This window comes from Acinonyx jubatus, chromosome E3 (assembly GCF_027475565.1).
Source record: "Acinonyx jubatus isolate Ajub_Pintada_27869175 chromosome E3, VMU_Ajub_asm_v1.0, whole genome shotgun sequence".
NCBI classification, from domain to species: Eukaryota; Metazoa; Chordata; class Mammalia; order Carnivora; family Felidae; genus Acinonyx; species Acinonyx jubatus.
The window spans coordinates 12,658,588-12,682,515 of NC_069398.1; the positions used below are offsets into that span (position 1 = coordinate 12,658,588).

Below are 23,928 nucleotides of genomic sequence, written 5' to 3' on the forward strand. Positions count from 1 at the left end.
ACATTGCTACAAATGGCAAGATTTCATTCTTTTTGATTGCCAAGTAATATTCCATTGTATATATACATACCACATCTTCTTTATCCATTCATCAGTCGAGGGGCTCTTTCCATACTTTGCATTTCCACAAACAGTGCAAGAGGGTTTCCCTTCCTCCACACCCTCACCATCACCTGTTGTTTCTTGGGTTGTTGGTTTTAGCCATTCTGAGAGGTGTGAGGTGATATCACATTGTAGTTTTGATTTGCATTTCCTTGATGATAAGTGATATTGAGCATCTTTTCATGTGGCTGTTGGAAAGCTGAATGTCTTCTTTGGAGAAATGTCTGTTCATGTCTTATTCCCACTTTTTAATTGGATTATTTCATTTTCAGGGGTTGAGTTGTATACATTCTTTATATATTTTGGATACTAACCCTTTATTGAGTATGTCATTTGAAAGTATATTCTCCCATTCAGTAGGTTGTCTTTCAGTTTTGCTGATTGTTTACTTCACTATGCAGAAGCTTCCTATTTTGATGTGGCCCCAATAGTCTATTTTTGCTTTTATTTCCCTTGACTTGGGAGACATGTCCAGAAAAATGCTTCAGTGGCGAATATCAGAGAAATTACTGCCTATATTCTCTTCTAGGACTTTTATGGTTTCATGTCTCACATTTTGGTCTTTAATCCATTTTGAGTTTTTTTGTGTGTGTATATGGTGAAAGAAAGTAGTTCAGTTTTGTTATTTTTCATGTAGCTGTCCAGTTTTCCCATCATCAATTGTTGAAGAGACAAGACTGTTTTTATTCCATTACATATTCTTGCCTCTTTTGTTGAAGATTAATTGGCCATATAATCATGGGTTTGTTTCTGGACTTTCTTTCCTGTTCCATTGATCATGTGTCTATTGTTGTGTCAGTACCATACTGTTTTGATTTGTATAGCTTTGTAGTATAACTTGATATCTTGACTTGTAATATCTCCAGCTTCACTTTTTTCATTAATATATTCTTATTTTTTTTAAATATATTTAAACATAATAAGCACAATCATTTTATCATCTGATCTGATAATACCAATATTTGAAGTCATTAAAAATATGTTGCTGGTAAGTATTATTTCTACTGATGGCATTCATGGTATCTTTTTCTTTGTTCACTGGGTTATGTTGTATGCAGTTCATTTACTTTCAAAAATAATATGGGACAATAATTTTATACCTAGAATAGAAGAAAGGGTTTGTTTTGATTTCTGCAAAGAGACTAGGGCTGCAAATAGTCTGGGATTACTGTAAATTAATTAATTAAATCTCAGAGGAAAAGGGATGAATTTTAATTATTTAGAAATACTGTTTTAAATATTAATTAATTTTTAATTAATTTTAATAAAATAATGTTACATGTGGATCTTGAGAAACTTAACAGAAGACCATGGTTGGGGGGGGAGGGGGAAGGTACAAACAGAGAGGGAGGGAGGCAAACCATAAGAGACTCTTAAATACAGAGAACTGAGGGTTGATGGGGGTGGGGGAGAGGGGAAAGTGGGTTATGGGCATTGAGGAGGGCACTTGTTGGGATGAGCACTGGGTGTTGTATGAAAAACAATTTGACAATAAATTATATTTTTAAAAAACAATTATAAAAATAAATAAAATAAAATTTTATTATCTTTTCCTCTGAATACCTATTTGCATCTGAATGCAAATCCATAAAAGGATTGGTTAATTGGCAAAGCAACATTCATTGCATTCTGTTTGTGAGAGTGGGATAAGGCTTTGCTTCTGGTTCAGTCTTACTGTGAAACAAGATCTAGACATGACTGTGCAGGTTGTGCAATGCAAAAACTTCCATGGTGGCCATGCCCATTAGAGTTTCTTATTAATGAGGGGAGTATCTCATACTCTAAAATTCCAAATTCACTGGGCTCTGAGACTTTATTTCTAACTTTCTCATTGCTAATATCATTAAAACTGAACTAAGGAATCTTTTATTCCAACTTATTACAACAGATCCAGTGGCCATCATTGTGTAGCATTTAGAAAAGAAAAATTCTTGGTAGGACTCTTAGAGACATGGCCTGGAGGACTGTAGTCTTCTGTCTCATCCAGGGACACTCAGTGGGATAGATGACTTGGGTCCTTATTAAGGCAATTCTCTTAATCAGGTGAAATCGAGAGTTGGCTATTGTCCTCAGTCTGAAGCATTGCTGGAATACATGACTGGTCGGGAAATAATGATCATGTATGCCAGGTTATGGGGAATCTCTGAGCCCCAGATTCAGCTGTATGTGAATAGATGGTTGAATTCAATGCAACTGGAACTCCATGCTGACAAGCTTATCATAACCTACAGGTGAGTTATTTCATTATTAGGATCTTTTTGTTGCAGCTGTTATAATGTGGAGATGCCTCCCTATGTCTCTGATGTTTGAAATAAATGTGCACAGCTCTACCCAAGTCCCTCTGTAACAGTATTATCTAATTGTGAAACTATCTCATGAGTTGCTAATATCAGATAATAGCAATTAAGATAAATCAGTGTAGTTCCATGTCTTTCTTTTGCAGAGATGAAACTAAAATCCTGGTTAAATTTGAACTATAGCCTCTAAATCTCAAAAGAGATGTTTCCTCAATATATTATCTATTATCACAAAGGTATACTATTCGTCCTAGTGTCCAAATAGTTCTTTGTCTCCCAAGAAAGAAGAAATCTAGGCCCTTTGAATTATGGGAGATTCATATACTTGGGAAATCATGGTACCCTAAGCACAACTAAATAAATGTCACTGATAATGTGGCTAAAATCAGTTACATAGAAGTCACTCATCTACATTTCAAATGAAAATTATTTGATATATACACCTGTACTGGACCTAACTTATTGAAGTAAAACTAATCAACATTGTGCAATTTCATGTTAAATGTTTGTTGATATGTTTGTGCTATTTCCTATAAATAACTAATTTGTATAACCTCCCTTTCTTCTAAATTTTCTTTCCTTCTATGACCATAAAGTGGAGGAACCAAACGTAGGCTGAGTACTGCTATTGCCCTAATGGGAAATACCTCAGTCATTTTGCTAGATGAGCCATCAACTGGCATGGACCCTGGAGCCCGACGCCTGCTCTGGGATGCTGTGACATGGACACGTGAAAGTGGCAAAGCCATCATTATAACTTCCCATAGGTGTGGCTCATTTGGAGGCTTGAACGAGGGTTGGCAAGTACTATACTGACTATAAGCAAGAATTATTTGGGGCTAGGAATATTGACAATAAATTTTAGTGTATGTGAGTTCCTCCTTAATCCTAATGAATAGAGTGGCCAAAAATACTCACTGAGTTAAATAATTAAGAGTGGGGAAAGAGCAGGAAGTTTAAGAGATGCTGTGTTTGAGGATTTGTACTCTACTAATTGTTTGAAAATTTTTCACTTCCCAACTATAATCTTTATGATTACCAAATTCCATTTCACATTGAAAATAGAGTCACAAATCCTGGCTCTGTTTGAACTACAGAATGTCCTCCAAAACAAGAATTTTTTATGGTATCATGTTTTGCTAGAATGGAGGAATGTGACGCCTTCTGTACCAGGCTGGCCATCATGGTGGAGGGAAAGTTCATGTGCCTGGGTAGCCCTCAGCACCTCAAAAGCAAGTTTGGCAACATTTACGTCCTGAAGATCAAGGTCAAGATTGATGCACAGGAGGATAAACTGAATGATTTAAAATTTTTCATCACAATGACATTCCCAGGTAAACTAGGTTAGGCTAACTTTTATAAAGATGTGTTAAATCATGGTTTTATTGTTTCATCATCCATATGTTTTATGTCTTCAGTAAGTGTTTCCTGTGGGATATTGATATTTATTGACCTTCCATACTGAATTCCTTTTGGGATCCTTCTTTCTATAACTTTAGCATTACAATACATATTTTTTCACACACATATAAAAAGGTTCTCACTAATCTCTTGTATCATTGTAATAAGGCAGTTTTGGATTTGTGCTATCAATATAAATTATACCACTAAAGTCATATTTTCAAGTACAATGCTCATTTTCACATATTACTTTTGCAAAGTCTTAAGGCTTTTTATTCTAACTAAGCATGTATCCCAATCTTTTGATATCTCAGCCAGGATGTGATATAGAAATGCAAACAAGAAACACTAAGTTTTTCTCTTCTCTCAAGATTAGTTCTGCTTCTGCTGCTAAATGCAACAAGCATCTCTCTGCCTATATGGTACAATACCAGAGACAGCAACTATTTCCTTCTGTCCTTTACCTCTCTTTCTTTTTTTTTTTTAATGTTTATTTATTTTTTGAGAGAGAAAGACAGAGCATGAATGGGGGAGGGGCAGAGAGAGAGAGAGAGACCACAGAATCTGAAGCAGGCTCCAGGCTCTGAGCTGTCAGCCCAGAACCCGATGCGGGGCTCAAACTCATGAACGATGAGATCATGACCTGAGCTGAAGCTGGACACTTAACTGACTGAGCCATCCAGGTGCCCCTTTACCTCTCTTTCTTAAACATAAAGCAGAGGCATGGAAAAGATTTTAATAATTCTGGTTTTTCATCTTACTCCACTTTGTGAGGGTGAGTAAAATATCAGAGAATTTCCCACTGTGTGTCAGGCTGAGGAGTTATAAGTTTATCTTTCAGGCAATGGAAAAGAGCATGATTGATTACACAGTAGGAATAAATATCAGAAAATAGATAAGAAGGGTGCCTGGGAGGCTCAGTCGGTTAAGCATCTGACCCTTGATTTCAGCTCAGGTCATGATCTCACAGTTCCTGGATTCAAAGCCTGTGTCAGGCTCCGTGCTGACAGTGTGGAGCCTGCTTAGGATTCTCTCTCTCTCTCTCTCTCTCTCTCTCTCTCTCTCTCTCTCTCTCTCTCTCTCCTTCTCTCTCTGCCCCTCCCCCCCAAATAAATAAGTAAACTTAAAAAAAAGAAAATAGATAAGAAATGAATGGAAGTGGAGATGTGGAGAATAGATGTATGGGAAAGTAATTACCTCAGTGTTGGCCATAGTGATTATGATGTGCATAGGACACATGCAGATGGATGCGTCCATTAAGAAAGAAGTTTAATACTCACTTAATGCATTCATTCACATATTTTTGAGTACTACTCTATCAAACTTCTATTTCATGTGATAAATTACCATGAGAGAAGCTGTGACCAGAAAAGCTCACTACTGTGTGCTGTCCTAGCTCTTCTTGAAGGAAGGACACTAAACACTGACCCAAGACCTATTTTCAAGGATGTGGACACAAGAGCTTTAATGGAAATGTGGGTTTGAGGCATTTTCTCAACTGTAAGGTGGTTGTTGCCCTGTTCTTTCTTACATTATGCTAGAGCAAATACCTATTCAAATATGACAGAATCAAAAAGGAATTGACATGGCATCTATACCTAAATTTTGATTTTTAAAAAGAAGAAATAAATATTGCAAGCAAAAGTCATCTAGAATGTATACTCTAAAGAGGATTTGCCACAATAATCAGATATCTAGGGTAAATGATTCTGCATAATCCTGAGTAAATTTAAATGACCATGTGGTTTTTTTAAGGCAAAGATGATTTCTACAGTATGTTAGCTTATATATTCTGAAAAGTGCTCCTGGTAAAATAACCTAGAAATTGGTAAAAATTTAAACAAATACATCTTAAATACAATAATTGTCTTACAAGCAAAATTGGGAAAAAAATTTTAACAACCAGAAAATAAGAAAAAAGGAGAAAACAAATAAAAGAAACAGTGAGCAGTTAGAAAATGCGAATTGTGGAAGCAAGTGCCATCTTGGCACTGGGATCATTGATGAAGCTCTGGACCCTCGTCAGGGTTGGGAAGCTCATCCAGAGACAGCCACAAGTGGGTTGGTCAGTTATGATGAAGCTTTGGTTCATGGGGTCTGGATCCAATGGCCAAGAAAAACTTCTTGAAGACATCTTTGGTGCAAAAAGGTGATTTCATTAAAGCATGGGGACAGAACCCATGGGCAGAAAGAGCTGCACTGGAGTCCTGATGGGTAACTCATTATACACCCTCAGGTTGGGAGGGAGTCAGGGATAGAGTAAGTCTCTGGAAGAATTCTGGAAGCAAGGTTTCCAGGACCTTGAGGGGCTAGCTGTTGCTAGGGAAACATCATTTATTACCATTTAACAAAACCTCAGTCTTGAGACCCTTCAGAAGTATATCGGGGGGCCGTAAGCTTGGAGTATGATTGTCAGCATATATGTTGGGGCAGTTGAGATAAAGGAAGTAGACTTTCAGGATCCTTAAGGTTGGGATATTGTTAAGCTAATGTTCTCTTTTGCCCCAGCAAACTGTCATCATCGAGGCAGCTAAGCTCCTAGAAGGAGGTCACTCTGTTTCAAGGACTTGTCAATGGGCTACAAGCAGTAAAGAACTTAATTTTTCATTTGCCTTAGTTTCCCATATTACTGTGGCAAGCACTTAAACCCCTTTCCTTTGTTTTTGGGTAACCAGGAGTGTCCAAGGAATATCACACATATTCCACTTGTTGGGGGGGGGGGGGTGGCAGGGGATGCCAGCCTACATTTTGCCCTCAGCTTGCCCCAAGCTCCCTCATCAAAGTAGCATCCTCTGATTCCAAGTAGAAGCAAGCAGATATCCTTTCTGGAGGAAAGGATCTCAAATTTAAGCTTGGAGTGGAGAGAGACCCACAGGAGGCAGATATCAGAGAGTACCAGAGGAAGGCCTACTTGATAAATCCCAGAAGACTCTTAGAAGGAACCCTTCAAAAGAGGACTCTAAAGCTAAGAAAATATTCTGTCCTACCCTACCTTCTACATAGGAAACACCTACTAAAGCTATAAGAAAATTAACCTCATTTAAATATAAATGATTGAAAAGATTAAAATTGATTCCCACAGAAAAATATCATAAAAGAGGATAAAAGAAAATAACCTACAGAGATTGAAAGAACAGCAGAGCTGTAAGGCTACAAAGCAGATGAAACTAGTATCTAATATGTCAATATGAGCTTACAGAATTAAGAAGGGAATAGATGGTATGTAAGAAAATCCTAAATGAGAATTGAAAGGGCAAGAAGATTAGATGGCTAGACAACAAGGGGATATATAAAGACAGCTGACCTCACTGGAGAGAATACTCTAAGTAAATATTTCAGAAATACTTAACTATCAAGAGCAAATAAACCACACAGAAAGCACAAGGGAACGGTATTGGAAAGGAGAAAAACAGAAAACCATCAAACAGAAACATAGTTAAGCATGTGAAAGTAAGAGAGAGGCAAGGCAAGGACCATCCAACACAATATGAAATTAGTCCACAAAGAAGAAAAGGAAAGCCATAAAATGGAATAAATACTAAAAACTATCATTCAAGAAAATTTCCTAAGATGAGACAAACCTGCTTACTAAAAAGGACAACCTGAAAAATTGACTCAATATCATCAACACCAAGGAGTATTCCAATGTAACTATTGTATTTTAATAATAAAGGTGGTTGACCTTTGGATTCCAGGTAAAAAGATAAGGGAAAGAAGGAAAGTTTATAAGGGAAAGAAAATTAGACTGATCTCAGGCTTTGTGATAAAACATTTTATGCTAAGAAAAATACAACCTGTAGTTTTCACATGCAGCCAAAATGATCTTCAAGAATAAAATTCAAAAAGAGTTATAAACAAATAGGTATTCAGGAGATATTGTCCCCAGTGGTTCTCCCTGAAGACCATACAAACAAAAATTTCGTATCGACTAAGGAACAATTGGAGAAGTTTCTGCATAGGAACTACTGGTGAGCACTGAATGTTTATACCACTGTCTTGAAAAGAAGGGACTATTTATGGGTATTAGGAAAAGACATTAGTATGAAGTTAACCATAAGAACAAAATATATCACCCATATAACAGTAAGAATAAAAAGAACCAACCACAAGGTGAAGTACATACACACATGTATTTTGTATATTTACATTTGTATTTATATTTATGCATTTATCTGTATATATATATAATTTTAAAAATTATATAGGAGGACCACAATTAAACATACTGTTGCTTTCAGCATATATAAATAGACTTAATTCCTGCATGAAATGAAAAAAAAAATTCAGCGTGGCTCATAAGCAAAATCCAGTTCTCTAATGTGTGTAAGAAGCACTACTAAAAAAAACTAAATCAGAGAAGTTAAAAATGAAAGAGTGGGCTTCTTAATTCTCTTGCTGTCCCACACTTGATCTTTAGCTACTTATTCCGTTTTTTAAATTCAGCTTCTATCATCTGGCAGTGTCTGCCTTGCACAAACAAATGCTCTGGCCCTAATCCTCTCTGTAGATGCCTGTCTCTCCCCAGACACAGGTTGCTCTGAGTTTGCCCTATCATAAAACTGATGGGTTCAAGAAAAAACATTATTTCCAATTTTTCCAGCTTTCTTGTAGGAAGAGTGCAAGTGACACTCTTTCCAGTTTTTAAAAAAGCTATGGCCCAACAATTCTACCTACAGCTACACTTTAGATACTTGCATCCACCTGTAACAAGGAGATAAGTAAAATAATACTTAAGTCGGCAATATTCACAATAGTCAGACAATCTGTATGTCTATCAGTAGCCTAATGGAAAACAAACTGCGGAATATTCATATACCGGATTACTATTTACAGAGGAAAATGAATTATAGCTATATGCAACCACACGAATGAATCTCACAACATTTAGTGAAAGAAGCAGAAAAAAAATATATATATCAGATGATTCCATTCACATAAGCTTCAAAGGTAGGAAAACTCTACCTCAATTTTTAGAGGTGTATGCACAGGTAAAAACACTTAGGAAAGGAAATATCCACAATAACAACGAAGGTATTGGTGACCTTTTATGGGGGATAGAGGCTGAGAAGTGGCACATGGGAGTTTCTGTGTTACTATTACTTGGCCTAAATGAGATGATTTCACCAGTGTTTGCTTTGAGTAATTCATTAAACTCCATGTTTCAAATATTTCACACACAAAAAAGAGCTGTACATGACCATGGAGACAATACATGCATTAAAATTCGCATTAAAGGGGCGCCTGGGTGGCTCAGTCGGTTGAGCGTCCGACTTCGGCTCGGGTCACCATCTCACGGTCCGTGAGTTTGAGCCCCGCGTCGGGCTCTGGGCTGATGGCTCGGAGCCTGGAGCCTGCTTCCGATTCTGTGTCTCCTTCTCTCTCTGCCCCTCCCCCATTCATGCTCTGTCTCTCTCTGTCTCAAAAATAAATTTAAAAAAACTGTTAAAAAAAATTTTTTTTAAATTCGCATTAAAAAATCTCACCATTATGAACATGTATTTTTTACTTTAAAACATTTTAAACCCAGTTAATCCAATTTTCATCAACCTGCAAATGTGCACTGATGAGCGTAAATGTTTGTTCCCATTAGAAATGGATACCACCCTTTTCCCTGTCATTCCACCAGTGGGTAAGAACACACAGAACATACAGGCTGACTTTGGTAATCTATAGGCATGATTTTGATTTTCATGGGGCATGTGATCATGCGAATAGTGAGGAGGCATTGTCCTCCTCTCCTCCCCACCAAGCACACTGTACATGCATACATATCCACACAACCAGAGTGAAAATCCAGCCAGCTCATCATATTCTCAGCACTATGTTCAGGAATAAAGTCTTGTTGTAACTTTAGAATTTGAGGAGGCTCAGGTTTTGAACATGGGGCATGTGAGCTGACAACTTTACTGTACCTGAAAGCATACCTTTAGTAATTGCTATGAACTCCACATAATAAGGCTATTCATCAGGAATAAATCTGAAAGGAATTAACCATGTCATGTGTACCAAAGAGAGTGGGTTATTTGACCATGTCATTTTTTTGTATTAACAATTGTGTATAATGAAGTTGATATAGCAATATTTTGGAAATTAAAAATGGTATCTGTTAAGATTATCTATCTTGCTTTCATTTCTTAGGTAGTGTATTAAAGCATAAGAATCAAGGGATCCTAAACTACTACATTCCCAGCAAGGACAACAGCTGGGGAAAGGTGAATGTAGAAACCATGCTCTTCTAACATTACATGTTAAGAAAGCGCTTCTGATGGGGGAAGTATCTGATATCCAAGCATATGTAATGGGAGGCTGACATTGTATGAGGAGCAGAAAAATTCCCTAAAGTATGTTATTTTTCAAAGGCCCCTAGAGTTTAATTGATTTTTCTTTCTTAAATCCCATTATTTGTCATGTCTAAGAAGATAATAGGGACAGAGAAGTGCTTCCTTGCAGATTCTCAATTATCTGTTCATTTTCTCATCTTCCCCTTTTGTCCTCCAACATGAACTTGGCAGGACTTGGAGGACGGGCAGGAGATGCTCAGCTGGGTTGGAGGCTGGAGGGGAGGCCTGCAATGGTAACTGCACTTTTTTACTGCTGTTGTTGCTAAAGGTGTTTGGTACTTTGGAGGAAGCTAAAGAGAAATTCAATTTAGAAGCCTACTCCATCAGTCAGATAACACTGGAACAAGTCTTCCTGATCTTTGCTAACCCAGAGAACACAGAAGGTGATTATCAAGAAAAGGTACCATGAGATTTACTCCCAAACAGTGACCCTTATGTCTTCCTTAGACTACTCTGTCTATTACTGGACACATAGAGGGGCATTACTATGGGTGTGTATATCTTGGCATAAATGTATTTACATAATAAAGAGTCCTCCAAAGAATAACATACATATGTCACTCTTCTGTAAATTTACATGGGTGGCTTGTGTATCCAGCATGCGCAAATCTAAAGACATTTGGTGAAATGTTTGTTTTCCTAGAAATACAAAAGAGCAGCATTAATCAGGGTAGGAAAAGGACATATTCTTGAGCATCCTGAATGTTTAAACAGAAACATCCAAAAAAAATGGTGCTGTCAAATGGGACAGCTTGAAAAGCAAAAGGATTGTTTCAGTACTTGAGTTGTGGTTAAGAGGAACATTAAGTATGTATCAAACCATTTTTCCCATGGATACACACACACACAAAGACACACACACACACACACACACACACACACACACACACACACACACACACTATTTTTTGAGGGCAAAGGGAGAGGGAGAGGGAATCTTAAGCAGTCTCCATGCCCAGTGCGGAATCAGATGTGGGGCTCAGTCTCACGACCATGAAATCATGACCCAAGCCACAATCAAGAGTCAGAGACTTAACTCACTGAGCCACCTAGGCACCCCTCACCCACACACAATTTTATACCAAAAAGGATCTAATTAAAATCAGTATCAAATTTTAAGGGGTAGGGGTGTGTGGGGTTATTATTTCCAAAACTCAAACCAAGATTCTTCATTTGCAAGAGAATCTTTGTACCATAACATTTAGAGTCCAAGAACAGAAAGCAAAACCATTATTTAAAAAATACTATTTTCTTTTCTATTCTTGTCCCACCTCTGATTAAGAAGAAAAGAAGAAGAAATGAAGTGAAGAATGATATACAGAGCTCTTCCTCAGATTCTTGTTTGGCCACATGGAGTCCCCCATAAGCCATGTGAGAAATCTAGCAACTCTCAAGATTCACAGGCAGATGAGCAGACAAGAGATGATTGTTGTCCAGTTGCAAGATAGAAAGAATCCATGAAGCTGCTCTACTTTAGGATGGTTTGTTCAAGGTTTATATATTCTTAGTTGGATATTTGTGAGTAATAAAATTATACCCAAAAGCTAATTGTTTTTAGGTATAACTTTCTGTGGGTTCCACTCCCGTACGCGCCATACATCACCAGTGATATCAGTAATCGCAAAATTTGCAGGCTGGCAAACTTTAAAAGAGGAGGGGGAACTCATTTTATTAAGGTCTTACTTGCATCTAGTCTCACAGTTGGCATAATTAATGACTCTTTTTAAAATTCCTTGAGTGTGGTGGTCTCTTCACTGTCCCTATGATCCAATTCACCTCTTATCTTCCAGCAAGAAACGAACAAATTATGTCAGTTCCTCTACTAAGCACTTTACATGCATTGCATTGTTTAATCCCACTACAAAACTCTGGGCTAGGTATTGCAGCTATTATTATCCTCACTGTACATGGGAGAGGCAGAGGGGTTAAGGGATTTACCCAGGGTCACCCAGCAAGTAAGCAGGAGCGTTCGTCAGTATCCCCACTTGGAGTCAGGAAACCACACAGCAATTTGAACAGGGAAAGTTAAAAGAATGATTAATTATAGCAGGGGGTTAGCTATAGGAGGTACAGGGAACTCCAAAGGATACACTATGGATGAGGGAAAATATCCAAGGAAGAAACAAACTTGGAAGAGGACCCTTCCCCAAGGCTGGGATTCAGATATTCTTGGAGAAGGTGAACTTGGGGCTCACTTGATGGTGGAGAAGTTTCTTGGCCCTGGGTCAAGGCTGTTCCAAACCTGCTGAGCAAACAGGAAACACCCCATAGTTACAGGCTGCCTCGGCTAGCCAGCAAGGAACTGTGGCTGGATCTAGCAAGCAGGAAACTCTTTTCTGTGGTTGTTGGCAGGCTGGTGCTAGGCAGGGGCACCTGCCGGAGTCACTGAGAATCCACGGTTAATGGGGGTCGGGGGAGGTACAGGGTGAATGCCCAGAAATGTCCTCCACACCTGCTGCTGACAGCAAGGGGAGAGCAACAATCAAGAGAAAACACTGAACCTGGAGCAGCAGCCTTTGGTCCTGTAGCGTCCCGCCAGCACCCTCTCCTGACCAAGCTTAACCTGACAGTTCAAGAACCCAATTCCATTTGCTGCCTAGAGGCCAGAACCCGATCCCCGGCGGGGTAGGGAAGAGATTAGCCTCTGGCAGAATTCAGAACCTGCCTGGCAACGCTTAAGCTACACCGAAGGTGGGTATTGGGGTGGGGTCCGCCAAGAGAAGCGACCACTGACGAATCTGTGGAGCAGGAGAGAGGTCGGGACGTGGGGCCCCCTGAGTGGCTGGCGGGTCGGGGAAGCGCGTGGAGAGGACGCCGTGGGAGTCACAACGCGCAGAGCGCCCACGTGTCGAGGCGCAGGCGGCGCTCGCTGGGGAGCTGGACTCGAGGACCGCGCGCCTTACGCCAGAGTCGCCCCACGTCGGGGGCTGCGAGTGGCCCCCGCAGCAGGCTTGCGGGCCCCCGAGTGGGGGGAACCTCTGCAAGTTCTCTGCTGCCGCCCACAGACCCTAGAGGGCGGCCACTGAATCTCTCCCAACTTCCTGCCACGAGCTACTGGCCCGCTGAGGTGACCATGACACTTGAGGGAGAGGGGAGCCCGCGAGAGTCGGAGGGTGGTGGGGTGGTCCAGCGGGGTCTAGAGGCAGAGAGCCTGGGGGCAAGCGCACGGGCCGCGAGGTAGGGCCCTCGGGGTCTGGGGGCCTCGGGCAGTGCTGGGTGGGGCCCCACACTCTAAGGGGTCCCGGGCGGAGGGTCCAGAGCGCGCAGGGGCAGGGAGGCGAGTGCGGGCCAGGTGGCGGGGCTACAGGGAGGAGGGGGGAGGCTGGGGGACTGGGTGCGCGCGCGCATGCGCGAGGTAGAGTCTGTGGTCGCTGACCTGCTCGCGGGGCCGGCAGGCAGCTGGGCGGTTGGCGAAGGCGTTGGGAGGAGGCGCCGCGCCCGGTGACCCGCGTCCCTCAGCGGCGGAGGCGCAGGTGCAGCAGTGGCGGTTTCGAGGCCCGAGCGGTGAATGGGGGACCACCCCGCCTGGTGGTGTCTTCTCCCCAGATTTCCCCGGGGAGGCGGAGGGTGGGCTTCCTGGACTTCCCCGAAGGCCCATCCCCTGGCCGCACTGTTGAGTGCAGAGCCGGAAAGTGCGAATCATCTAACACCCCAAAAGCCCCAATACACTGGAACCCTCCACAACCCTTTCTGCCCCCTCCAAAGCCCGTTGTATGTAACATATGTATTATAATATTCCCCGTACCTCGCTAACATCGCTCGCCACCACACCCAGCGTTGACCCTCCATCCTGTAGTTTTGCATGTCCCTCACTGGACCTCACTCCCTTCCTTTTCCTCTCCAAGTGCCCCTGCTCTGGGGAATGCATCCCGGACTTCCCAGGGAGGAGAAAGTGCCAAAACAAGCACATGACGTAGGAGACACTTCTCTGGACCCCAAGACACACAGAGAAGCTAATGGGAACACATTAAACAAACAGAATTTTATTTTGGTTGCCTTCAGTATTTGAAAGCCAGGGGTCTGGAGGCACATGTTTTGGGTCTAGGGCTGGGGTGTCCAGAATTGACTTGCTGTGTGACTGTCCCAGTCAGCTGGGGCTGCTGTAATAGAATACCTACCATGGGCTGGGCCACCCAAATGTATTTCTCACAGTTCTGGAGGCTGGGAAGTCTCAGCTCAGAGGTCCGTGAGATTCAGTGTGTGGTGAGAGCCTGATTTCTGGGAGCAGGGGAGCTCTCTGGGGCCCTGTCTTATAATATGGGCACTAATCCCATTGATCGGGGCTCCATCCTCATGGCCTCATCACGTGCCCAATGTCCCTCATCCTGATACCATCACATCCGGGTCTGGATTTCAACATAAGAATCCGGGTCTGGATTTCAACATAAGAGGAGGGGAGGACCCAGACAGTCAGATTATAGCAATGACGCAAGGTAAACTTTGACTTAAGCCTGGGTTTCCTTGTCTGAAAGAACCTGGATATTACACGTACCCATCTCTCAGGGTGACTAGACTATTTCAACTGACAGAACACAGTAAGTGTTCAATAAATAGAGAGAAGGGGTATGGAAGTTAAGTGCTGCAGGAAGCTCACGTTGTCTTAGTTTTCTTCTGTCAAAGCGTGACATGAACAGACATTTCTCCAAAGAAGACATCCAGTTGGCCTTTGGAGTCAGATCCAAAAAAAATATTGGTAGGACCATTGTGAAGGAGCCTTATTGCCTGTTTTGTCCTAGGAGTTTTATGGTTTCAGGCAGGCCTTACATTCAAATCTTTCATCCATTTTGAGTTTGTTTTGCATATGGGGTAAGATAGTGATCCAATTGCATTTTTTTTGCGTGTAGCTGTTCAGTTTTCTCAACATTTGCTGAAGAGACTGTCCTTTTGACATTGTATATTCTTACCTCCTTTGTTATAAGTTAATTGCCATGTATGCATGGATTTATTAAGGAGCTTGCTATTATTTTCCATTGATTTATTTATTTTTTATTTATTTTATTTTTATTTATTTATTTATTTTTTTGTTTTTATGCCAATACCATACTGTTCTGATTATTATAGCTTGGAAGTATACTTTGAAATCAGAGAGCATGATACCTGTTAGCTTTGTTCTTCTTTCTCAAGATTGTTTTGGCTATTCAAGGTCTTTGTGGTTCCATATAAATTTTAGAATTATTCTAGTTTTATTTAAAAAAATGTCATTGGAATTTTGATAGGGATTACTTTGAATCTGTAGATTGCTTTTGGTAAAATGGACATTTTAACTCTTAATTCTAACAATCCATGAGCATGGAATAATCGTTCCATTTATCTGTGTCTTCTCCATTTTTTTTCCAACAATGTATTATAGAGTTCAGTATGCAGGTCTTTCACCTCCATGGTTAAATTTATTCCTAGGTATCTTATTATTTTTTTCTGGTGCAGCTGTAAATGGGATTATTTTCATAATTTTTCTCTTATTGTTTATTGTCAATGTATAGAAATTCATATATTTGTGTATATTAATTTTGTATCCTGCAACTTTATTGAATTCCTTTTTTCTGTTTTAGTAGGGTCTTTAGGATTTTTTATATATGGCAAACAGTTTTACTTCTTTCTTTCAAATTTGGATACCTTTTATTTCTTTTTCTTGTCTGATTGCTGTGGCTAAGAATTGCAAAGCTATGCTGAATGAATAAAAGTGGGGCTAGTGGACAGCCTTGTTTTGTTCCTGATCTTAGCTTTCAGCTTTTCACCATTAATATGATTTTAGCTGTGGGTTAGTCATAAATGGACTTTATTATGTTAAGGTATGTTTCCTCTGTTTTTACTTTGTTGAGAATTTTTATCACAAATGGATGCTAAATTTTGTCAGATGCTTTTTCTGCGTCTGTTGGGATGATCATATAATTTTTATCTTTTATTTTGTTAATGCTATATCATATTGATTTGCAGATGTTGAGCCATCCTTGCATCCCTGGAATAAATCCCACTTGATCATGGTATTTGATCCTTTTAATATATTATTGAATTTGATTTGTTAATATATGTTTTTTTTAAAGAAGGGATAACAGTATTTAATGCACAATTTAAATTTTTTTACTTTTATTTATTTTTGAAGGAGAGAGAGACAGAGCACAAGTTGGGCAGGGGCAGAGAGAGAAAGAGACACAGAATCCAAAGCAGGCTCCAGGTTCTGAGCTGTCAGCACAGAGCCCAATGTGGGGCTCAAATTCATGAACTGTGAGATCATGACCTGAGCCAAAGTTGGACACTTAACTGACTGAGCCACCCAGGTGCCCCTGGTTTGTTAATATTTTGTTGAGTATTTTTACATCTGTATTTATCAGGGATACTGGCCTGTAATTTTATTTTTTGTGGTGTGATTGTCTGGTTTTGATACAGAGTAATGCTAGCCTTTTTAACTGAGTTTGGAATTGTTTCCTCCTCTTCATTTTTTTTGAAGGAGTTTGAGAAGGTTAAGTATTAATTCTTCTTTGATAGTTTGTTAGTATTCACCAGTGAAGCTGTCTACTCCTAGAGTTTTGTTTTTTGGGAGGTTTTTTTATTACTGTTACATTCCCTTTACTAATAATTGGTCTATTCAGAATTGCCTATTTCTTCATGTTTCACTCTTGGAAGATTATAAATTTCTAGGAACTTACTTCTAAGTTGTTCAGTTTGTTGATGTATAATTTTAATAGTGGTCTCATGATCCTTTGTATTTCTGTGGTATTAGTTGTAAATTCTCATCTTTCATTTGCGATTCTATCTGCACCCTCTCTCTCTTTTTCTTGGTGAGTCTAGCTAAAGTTTTATCAGTTTTGTTTATTGTGTCAAAGGACTAGCTCTTAGTTTCATTGATCTTTTCTATTGTTTTTTTAGTCCCTAATTTATTTCCATTATAATCCTTATTATTTCTTTTCTGGTAACTTTGGTCTATGTTTATACTTTTCAAGTTCTTTTAGTTGTAAAATTAGATTGTTTATTTGATACATCTCTTGTTTCTTGAGATAGGGCTAAATTGCTAAAAAAAAAAAAAAACCAACCTTCCCTTTAAAACCACTTTTGCTGTATATCATAGATTTTGGTGTATCATAATTGTTTGCATTTTTTTAAATTTCTCCCCTGATTTCTTCTCTGAACTAGTTGCTGATCAGTAACATGTTTAATCTCCACATATTTGTAGTTTTCTAGTTTCTAGTAATTGACTTTAGTTTTATATCATTGTGTTAGAAAAAAAGGTTGATAAGATTTCAGTTTTCTTGAATTAGTGAGACTAGTTTTGTGGTTTAATATGTGATCAATTCTGGAGAATATTCTGTGTCCATTTGATAAGAATGTATATTCTGCTTTTTTATGGAATGTTTTGTATATATATATTAAGTCCATCAGGTATAATGTGTTATTTAAGGCTGATGTTACCTTATGGATTTTCTGTCTGGATGACCTATCCATGGGGTGTGAAAATCCCCTACTATATACTACTGTCAGTTTCCCAATTTAGGTCTGTTAAGATTTGTTTTATGTATTTTGGTGCTTCTTTGATGGGTGTGTATATGTATAAATGTCATATTTCCTTGCTGGATTGACTCTTTGATCATAATGTAGTGGCCTTTTGTATTTTATTATATTTTCATTTCAAAGTCTTTTTTTTTGCATGGTTTTAAAAATTAATTAATTGTGTATTTATTTTTTATTTTTATTTATTTAATATAATTAATTGTCAGATTGGCTTTCATACAACACCCAGTGCTCATCCCAACAAGTGCCCTCCTCAATGCCCATCATCCTCATTCCCCTCTCCACTACCCCCCTTAACCCTCAGTTTGTTCTCTATATTTAAGAGACTCTTATGGTTTGTCTCCCTTCCTCCCTGTTTGTAACTTTTTTTCCCCCTTACCTTCCCCCATGGTCTTCAGCTAAGTTTATCACGATCCACATATGAGTGAAAACATATGGTATCTGTCTTTGTATGACTTATTTCACTTAGCATAATGCCCTCTAGTTCCATTCACATTGCTACAAATGGCATGATTTCCTTCTTTCTCATTGCCAAGTAGTATTCCATTGTATATATAAACCGCATCTTCTTTATCCATTCATCAGTTGATGGACATTTGGGCTCTTTCCATAATTTGGCTATTGTTGAAAGTGCTTCTATAAACATTGGGGTACATGTACCCCTATGCATCAGCACTCATATATCCCTTGGGTAAATTCCTAGCAGTGCTATTGCTAGGTCATAAGGTAGTTATGTTTTTAATTTTTTGAAGAACCTCCACACTGTTTTCCAGAGCAGCTGCACCAGTTTGCATTCCCAACAACAGTGCAAGATGGTTCCCATTTCTCCACATCCTCTCCAGCATCTATAGTTGCCTGATTTGTTCATTTTAGTCTTTCTGACCTGTGTGAGGTGGTATCTCAGTGTGGCTTTGATTTGTATTTCCCTGCTGAGGAGTAACATTGAGCATTGCTTCATGTCTATTGGCCATTTGGATGTCTTCTTTGGAAAAGTTTCTATTCATGTCTTCTGCCCATTTCTTCACTGGATTATTTGTTTTTCAGGTGTGGGGTATGGTGAGTTCTTTGTAGATTTTGGGTACTAGCCCTTTATCCAATATGTCATTTGCAGATATCTTTTCCCATTCCATCAGTTGCCTTTTAGTTTTGTTGATTGTTTCCTTTGCAGTGCAGAAGCTTTTTATCTTCATGAGGTCCAATAGTTCATTTTGGCTCTTAATTTCCTTGCCTTTGATGATGTGTAAAGTAAGAAACTGCTGTGGCTGAGGTCAAAAAGATTGTTGCCTGCTTTCTCCTCTAGGGTTTTGATGGTTTCCTGTCTCCGTTCAGGTCTTTAATCCATTTTGAGTTTATTTTTGTATGTGGTGTAAGAAGGTGGTCTAGTTTCATTCTTCTTCATGTTGCTGTCCAGTTCTCCCAGCACCATTTTTTTAATTTTTTTAATATTTATTTACTTTTGAGAGAGAGAGACAGAGCATGAGCAGGGGAGTGGCAGAGAGAGAGAGGGAGACACAGAATCCAAAGCAGGTGCAAGGCTCTGCGCTGTCAGAATAGAGCCTGATGCGGGGCTTGAACTTATGAAACGTGAGATCATGACCTGAGCCTAAGTCGGATGCTTAACTGACTGAGCCACCCAAGGTTCCCTCCCAGCACCATTTGTTAAAGAGACTTTCTTCCATTGGATATTCTTTCCTGCTTTGTCAAAGATGAGTTGGCCATACATTCGTGTGCCCAGTCTGGGTTCTCTATTCTATTTCGCTGGTCTATGTGTCTGTTTTTGTGCCAATACCAAACTGTCTTGATGATTACAGCTTTGTAGTAGGGGCTAAAGTCTGGGATTGTGATGCCTCCCACTTTGGTCTTCTTAATTATTACTTTGGCTATTCGGGGTCTCTTGTGGTTCCATACAAATTTTAGGATTGCTTGTTCTAACTTTGGGAAGAATGCTGGTGCAATTTTGATTGGGAATGCATTGAATGTGTAGATTGCTTTGGGTACCCTTGACATTTGAACAATATTTATTCTTCCAATCCATGAGCACCGAATGTTTTTTCATTTCTTTGTGTCTCCTTCAGTTTCTTTCATAAGCTTTCTATAGTTTTCAACACATAGGTTAGTTAGGTTTATTCCTAGGTATTTTATGCTTCTTGGTGCAAGTGTGAATGGGATCAGTTTCTTTATTTGTCTTTCTGTTGCTTCATTATTAGTGTATAAGAATGCAACCGATTTCTGTACATGGATTTTGTATCCTGCGACTTTGCTGAATTCATGTATCAGTTCTAGCAGACTTTCAGTGGAGTCTATCGGATTTTCCATGTATAATATCATGTCATCTGCAAAAAGTGAAAGCTTGACATCATCTTTGCCAATTTTGATGCCTTTGATTTCCTTTTGTTGTCTGATTGCTGATGCTAGCACTTCCAGCACTATGTTAAACAACAGCGGTGAGAGTGGACATCCCTGTCGTGTTCCTGATCTCAGGGAAAAAGCTCTCAGTTTTTCCCCACTGAGGATGATGTTAGCCGTGGGCTTTTCATAAATGGCTTTTATGATGTTTAAGTATGTTCCTTCTATCCCAACTTTCTCGAGGGTTTTTATTAAGAAAGGATGCTGAATTTTGTCAAATGCTTTTTCTGCATCGATTGACAGGATCATATGGTTCTTTTCTATTATTGATGTGATGTATCACATTGATTGAATTGTGAATGTTGAACGAGCCGTGCAGCCCAGGAATGAATCACACTTGTTCATGGTGAATAATTCTTTTTATATGCTGTTGTATTTGATTTGCTAGTGTCTTATTGAGATTTTTGCATCCATATTCATCAGGGATATTGGCCTGTAGTTCTCTTTTTTTGCTGGGTCTCTGTCTGGTTTAGGAATCAAAGTAATGCTGACTTCATAGAATGAGTCCAGAAGTTTGCCTTCCCTTTCTATTTTTTGGAAAAGCTTGAGAAGGATAGGTATTAACTCTGCTTTAAATGTCTGGTAGAATTCCCCAGGGAAGCCATCTGGTCCAGGACTCTGACTTGTTGGAAGATTTTTGATAACAGATTCAATTTCTTCACTAGTTAATGGGTCTGTTCAAATTTTCTGTTTCTTCCTTTTGAGTTTTGGCAGTGTGTGGGTGTTTAGGAATTTGTCCATTTCTTCCAGGTTGTCCAGTTTGTTGGCATATAATTTTTCCTAATATTCCCTGATAATTGCTTGTGTTTCTGAGTGATTGGTTGTAATAAAGCCATTTTCATTCGTGATTTTATCTATTTGGGTCCTCTCTGTTTTCTTTTTGAGAATCCTGGCTAGAGGTTTATCAATTTTTTTTATTTTTTTCAAAAAACCAACTCTTGGTTTCATTGATCTGTTCTGTTGGGTTTTTTTGGGGGGGGGGGTTGGATTCTATATTGTTTATTTTTGCTGTGATCTTTGTTATTTCTCTTCTGCTGGGTTTGGGGTTTCCTTGCTGTTCTGCTTCTAGTTCCTTTAGGTGTACTGTTAGATTTTGTATTTGGGATTTTTCTTGTTCTGAGACAGGCCTGGATTGCAATGTATTTTCCTGTTAGGACTCTCTTTGCTCCATCCCAAAGGGTTTGGATTGCTGTGTTTTCATTTTCATTTGTTTCCATATATTTTTTAACTTCTTCTCTAATTGCCTGGTTGACCCATTCCTTCTTTAGTAGGGTGTGCTTTAACCTCCATGCATTTGGAGGTTTTCCAAACTTTTTCCTATGGTTGATTTCAAATTTCATAGCATTGTGATCTGAAAGTGTGCATGGTATGATCTTAATTCTTTTATATTTGTTGAGGGCTGTTTTATGACCCAGTATGTGATCTATCTTGGAGAATGTTCCTTGTGCACTCAAGAGGAAAGTATATTCTGCTGCTTTAGGGTGGAAAGTTTTAAATATATCTGTCAAGTCCATCTGGTCTAGTGTATCATTCAGGACCATTGTTTATTTATGATTTTCTGTCTAGATGATCTGCCCCTTGTTGTAAGTGGAGTATTAAAGTCCCCTGAAATTACCACATTCTTACCAGTAAGATTTCTTATGCTTGTGATTAATTGTTTTATATATTTGGGTGCTGCTGAATTTGGTGCATAGACATTTATAATTGTTAGCTCTTCCTGATGGATAGACCTCATAATTATTATATAATGCCCTTCTTCATCTCTTGTTACAGCCTTTAATTTATTTTTTTAATATATGAAATTTATTGTCAAATTGATTTCCATACAACACCCAGTGCTCATCCCAAAAGATGCCCTCTTCACTGCCCACCCCCTACCCTTCCCTCCCTCCCACCCCCCCATCAACCCTCAGTTTGTTCTCAGTTTTTAAGAGTCTCTTATGCTTTGGCTCTCTCCCACTCTAACCTCTTTTTTTTTTCCTTCCCCTCCCCCATGGGTTTCTGTGAAGGTTCTCAGGATCCACATAAGAGTGAAAACATATGGTATCTGTCTTTCTCTGTATGGCTTATTTCACTTAGCATCACACTCTCCAGTTCCATCCACGTTGCTACAAAGGGCCATATTTCATTCTTTCTCATTGCCATGTAGGACTCCATTGTGTATATAAACCACAATTTCTTTATCCATTCATCAGTTGATGGACATTTAGGCTCTTTCCATAATTTGGCTATTGTTGAGAGTGCTGCTGTAAACATTGGGGTACAAGTGCCCCTATGCATCAGTACTCCTGTATCCCTTGGGTAAATTCCTAGCAGTGCTATTGCTGGGTCATAGGGTAGATCTATTTTTAGGAACCTCCACACTATTTTCCAGAGCGGCTGTACCAGTTTGCATTCCCACCAACAGTGCAAGAGGGTTCCTGTTTCTCCACATCCTTGCCAGCATCTATACCGTCCTGATTTGTTCATTTTGGCCACTCTGACTGGCGTGAGGTGGTATCTGAGTGTGGTTTTGATTTGTATTTCCCTGATGAGGAGTGACGTTGAGCATCTTTTCATGTGCCTGTTGGCCATCTGGAGGTCTTCTTTAGAGAAGTGTCTATTCATGTTTTCTGCCTATTTCTTCACTGGATTATTTGTTTTTTGGGTGTGGAGTTTGGTGAGCTCTTTATAGATTTTGGATACTAGCCCTTTGTCCGGTATGTCATTTGCAAATATCTTTTCCCATTCCATTGGTTGCCTTTTAGTTTTGTTGGTTGTTTCCTTTGCTGTGCAGAAGCTTTTTATCTTCATGAGGTCCCAGTAGTTCATTTTTGCTTTTAATTCCCTTGCCTTTGGGGATGTGTCAAGTAAGAAATTGCTGCGGCTGAGGTCAGAGAGGTCTTTTCCTGCTTTCTCCTCTAGTGTTTTGATGGTTTCCTGTCTCACATTCCGGTCCTTTATCCATTTTGAGTTTATTTTTGTGAATGGTGTAAGAAAGTGGTCTAGTTTCATTCTTCTGCATGTGGCTGTCCAGTTCTCCCAGCACCATTTGTCAAAGAGACATTGGATATTCTTTTCTGCTTTGTCAAAGATGAATTGGCCATACTTTTGTGGGTCTAGTTCTGGGGTTTCTATTTTATTCCATTGGTCTGTGTGTCTGTTTTTGTGCCAATACCATGCTGTCATGATGATTACAGCTTTGTAGTAGAGGTTACAGCCTTTAATTTAAAGTCTAGTTTGTCTGATATAAGTATGGCTACTCCAGCTTTCTTTTGACTTCCAATAGCATGATGGATAGTTTGCCATCCCCTCACTTTCAATCTGAAGGTGTCCTCAGGTCTAAAATAAGTCTCTCATAGACAGCAAATAGATGGGTCTTGTTTTTTATCCATTCTGATACCCTATGTCTTTTGATTGGCACATTTAGTCCGTTTACATTCAGTGTTATTGAAAGATATGGGTTTAGAGTCGTTGTGATCTCTGTAGGTTTCATGCTTGTAGTGAGGTCTCTGGTACTTTGTGGTCCTTGAAACATTTCATTCACAGAATCCCCCGTAGGATCTCTTGTAGGGCTGGCTAAGTGGTGATGAATTCCTTCAGTTTTTGTTTAGGAAAACCTTTATCTCTCCTTCTATTCTGAATGACAGACTTGCTGGATAAAGGATTCTTGGCTGAATATTTTTCCTGTTCATCAAATTGAAGATTTCCTGCCATTCCTTTCTGGTCTGCCAAGTTTCAGTAGATAAGTCTGCTACTACCCTTATGTGTCTACCTTTGTATGTTAAGGCCCATTTATCCCTAGCTGCTTTCAGAAATCTCTCTTTATCCTTGTATTTTGCCAGTTTGAGTATGATATGTATGCAGATCAATTCAAGTTGCGTCTGAAGGAAGTTCTC

At 39.4% G+C, this 23,928-nt stretch overlaps 1 protein-coding gene across 1 annotated transcript in view; it reads left to right on the top strand.

The window, feature by feature from the left end:
• The window catches only part of LOC106970513 (phospholipid-transporting ATPase ABCA3-like), a 179,733-nt gene extending 168,044 nt beyond the window's left edge, over nucleotides 1–11,689 (top strand). The window contains 6 exon segments of the mRNA XM_053212893.1: nucleotides 2,146–2,333; nucleotides 2,996–3,166; nucleotides 3,543–3,733; nucleotides 9,939–10,012; nucleotides 10,410–10,541; nucleotides 11,427–11,689. Coding sequence (XP_053068868.1) covers nucleotides 2,146–2,333; nucleotides 2,996–3,166; nucleotides 3,543–3,733; nucleotides 9,939–10,012; nucleotides 10,410–10,541; nucleotides 11,427–11,507 — 837 coding nt within the window. The 3' untranslated portion in view covers nucleotides 11,508–11,689.
• The last annotated feature ends 12,239 nt before the right edge of the window (nucleotides 11,690–23,928 follow it).